Genomic DNA, 1,591 nt, shown 5'->3' with positions numbered 1-1,591 from the left:
ACACTGTAGATTGTCAGGAAAGAAACCACGTGTTCGATTCTTGTCCAAGGACTTTGATTATGCTTGAAAATTAAAAATAAACGTGAGCGTGGCCAAGTACCTAACAATCATCCATTACTAAAATTAAAAATAATTGTGAGTTGTAATGAAAATCTAAAATAAGAGAATGTGAGTATAAAAACTCAGTTGCACCTTGTATGAATACCCACAAAAATTAAAAAAGAAACACTGAAAATGTTGAATCAAGATATGAAATACCAACAAGCTGACACTCATGAAATTAATGATAACGATGATTGTTTCCTTACTTATGAAGATCTTGTTGAGCTCACCAATAATACTACTACTCACAAAGTTACATCCAATAACACTGCCTCAAGTCCCTTGATATTCTCACCACTCTCAACTAACCTCTCTCAAGATGAGGTTGAAATTCACCCACTCTCAACCTTGCAAGGAAATACGAACACTCATTTCTGTAACATTATATGTGCCTTTGAAACAGAGCCTCAAAAATCCACTCATCAACCAACGTTGATTCAACAACCATATGAAAATTCAGTTCAAAACATCTCACAAATTCAAAATCAAATGCCAATGGCATCTTGTGTAAACAACTTTCAACATACGAATAACGATCAAGTAATCCCAGAGCCAAAATTGATTGCAGTTAAGAACAATTTCAAGTTTAAGAACAATTCTTCTGAAAGGTGTTTGGAGAATAGTTTTGAAATGGGGCTATATGTAAAACCATTCACCGGGGGATTTTTACGTATTGGATGCTCACATATTACTTTTCCAAAAAAAGGAACAGCATATTATGCAACACATATTATCCCTCCCAACCCTCCCTACAAAATTTATTTTGAAATTAAAGGAACTTTTTTGGAGTTACAAGATGCTTGCAAATATAACATAGTTTTGATCAGTGAGCAACAAAATCCAAGTTTTGAAATAGTCGATTTCAGGAAGGTTAAACCATGTGAAAGTATCATATTTACAACAAATGTTTATGGAAGTCAGGGTTTGTGGAAAGGCCCAAAACTACCAGGAGAAAGTTCGAAGTTTGAGTGGCCAACAATTGATGATATATTAAAATTGTAAAGTAAAATGTAAATATTCAAAATAAATCGGCCAAATTTCGAAAGAATTCAATGGAATGTCAATTTGTCTGGAAAATTAATACTTGTTATATGCTTGATTGTAACTACAAATTTCTCTAAAGTTTGAGAGATTGGAAACAATTCTAGCTCCTCCAACTACGTCCATATCTTGTCCAACAATGCTGACCTTGATACCTGTTTTTCTGACAGAATAATCAGCCTTCTGTTCTCTAAAATTAAATGATGGAGAGTATTCTTGTCCAAGATATTCTAAAATGTCCTTCTTCATTCTTTCTCTAAATCCTGTTAATGCTGAGAATCCACCTACAATTAAAATATTGTTTAGAATTTGATCTTTTTCAATATTGGAAAGAGATTGATCATTTCGAATTAAGGTGATTGATTTTTGGACATTTTCCCATACATGAGAATAGAAAATTTCCGAAATATTGGCTCTTTCATTGATTGGTGAAACCCATGTATGAAGT

The 1,591-nt window shown here is 33.0% G+C and overlaps 1 protein-coding gene across 1 annotated transcript; it reads left to right on the top strand.

Moving 5' to 3' along the window:
- Positions 1-249: 249 nt before the first annotated feature.
- NAEGRDRAFT_77030 (uncharacterized protein) lies at positions 250-1,104 on the top strand (the record flags this gene model as incomplete). The annotated part of the gene is made up of 1 exon (XM_002668014.1): positions 250-1,104. One exon carries the CDS (start codon positions 250-252, stop codon positions 1,102-1,104), a length of 855 nt encoding a protein of 284 aa, XP_002668060.1.
- Positions 1,105-1,591: the final 487 nt, after the last annotated feature.

The sequence above is a fragment of the Naegleria gruberi genome, assembly GCF_000004985.1.
Source record: "Naegleria gruberi genomic scaffold NAEGRscaffold_894, whole genome shotgun sequence".
NCBI lineage: Eukaryota > Heterolobosea > Eutetramitea > Acrasida > Naegleriidae > Naegleria > Naegleria gruberi.
This window is presented reverse-complemented; position numbering and strand designations above follow the sequence as displayed.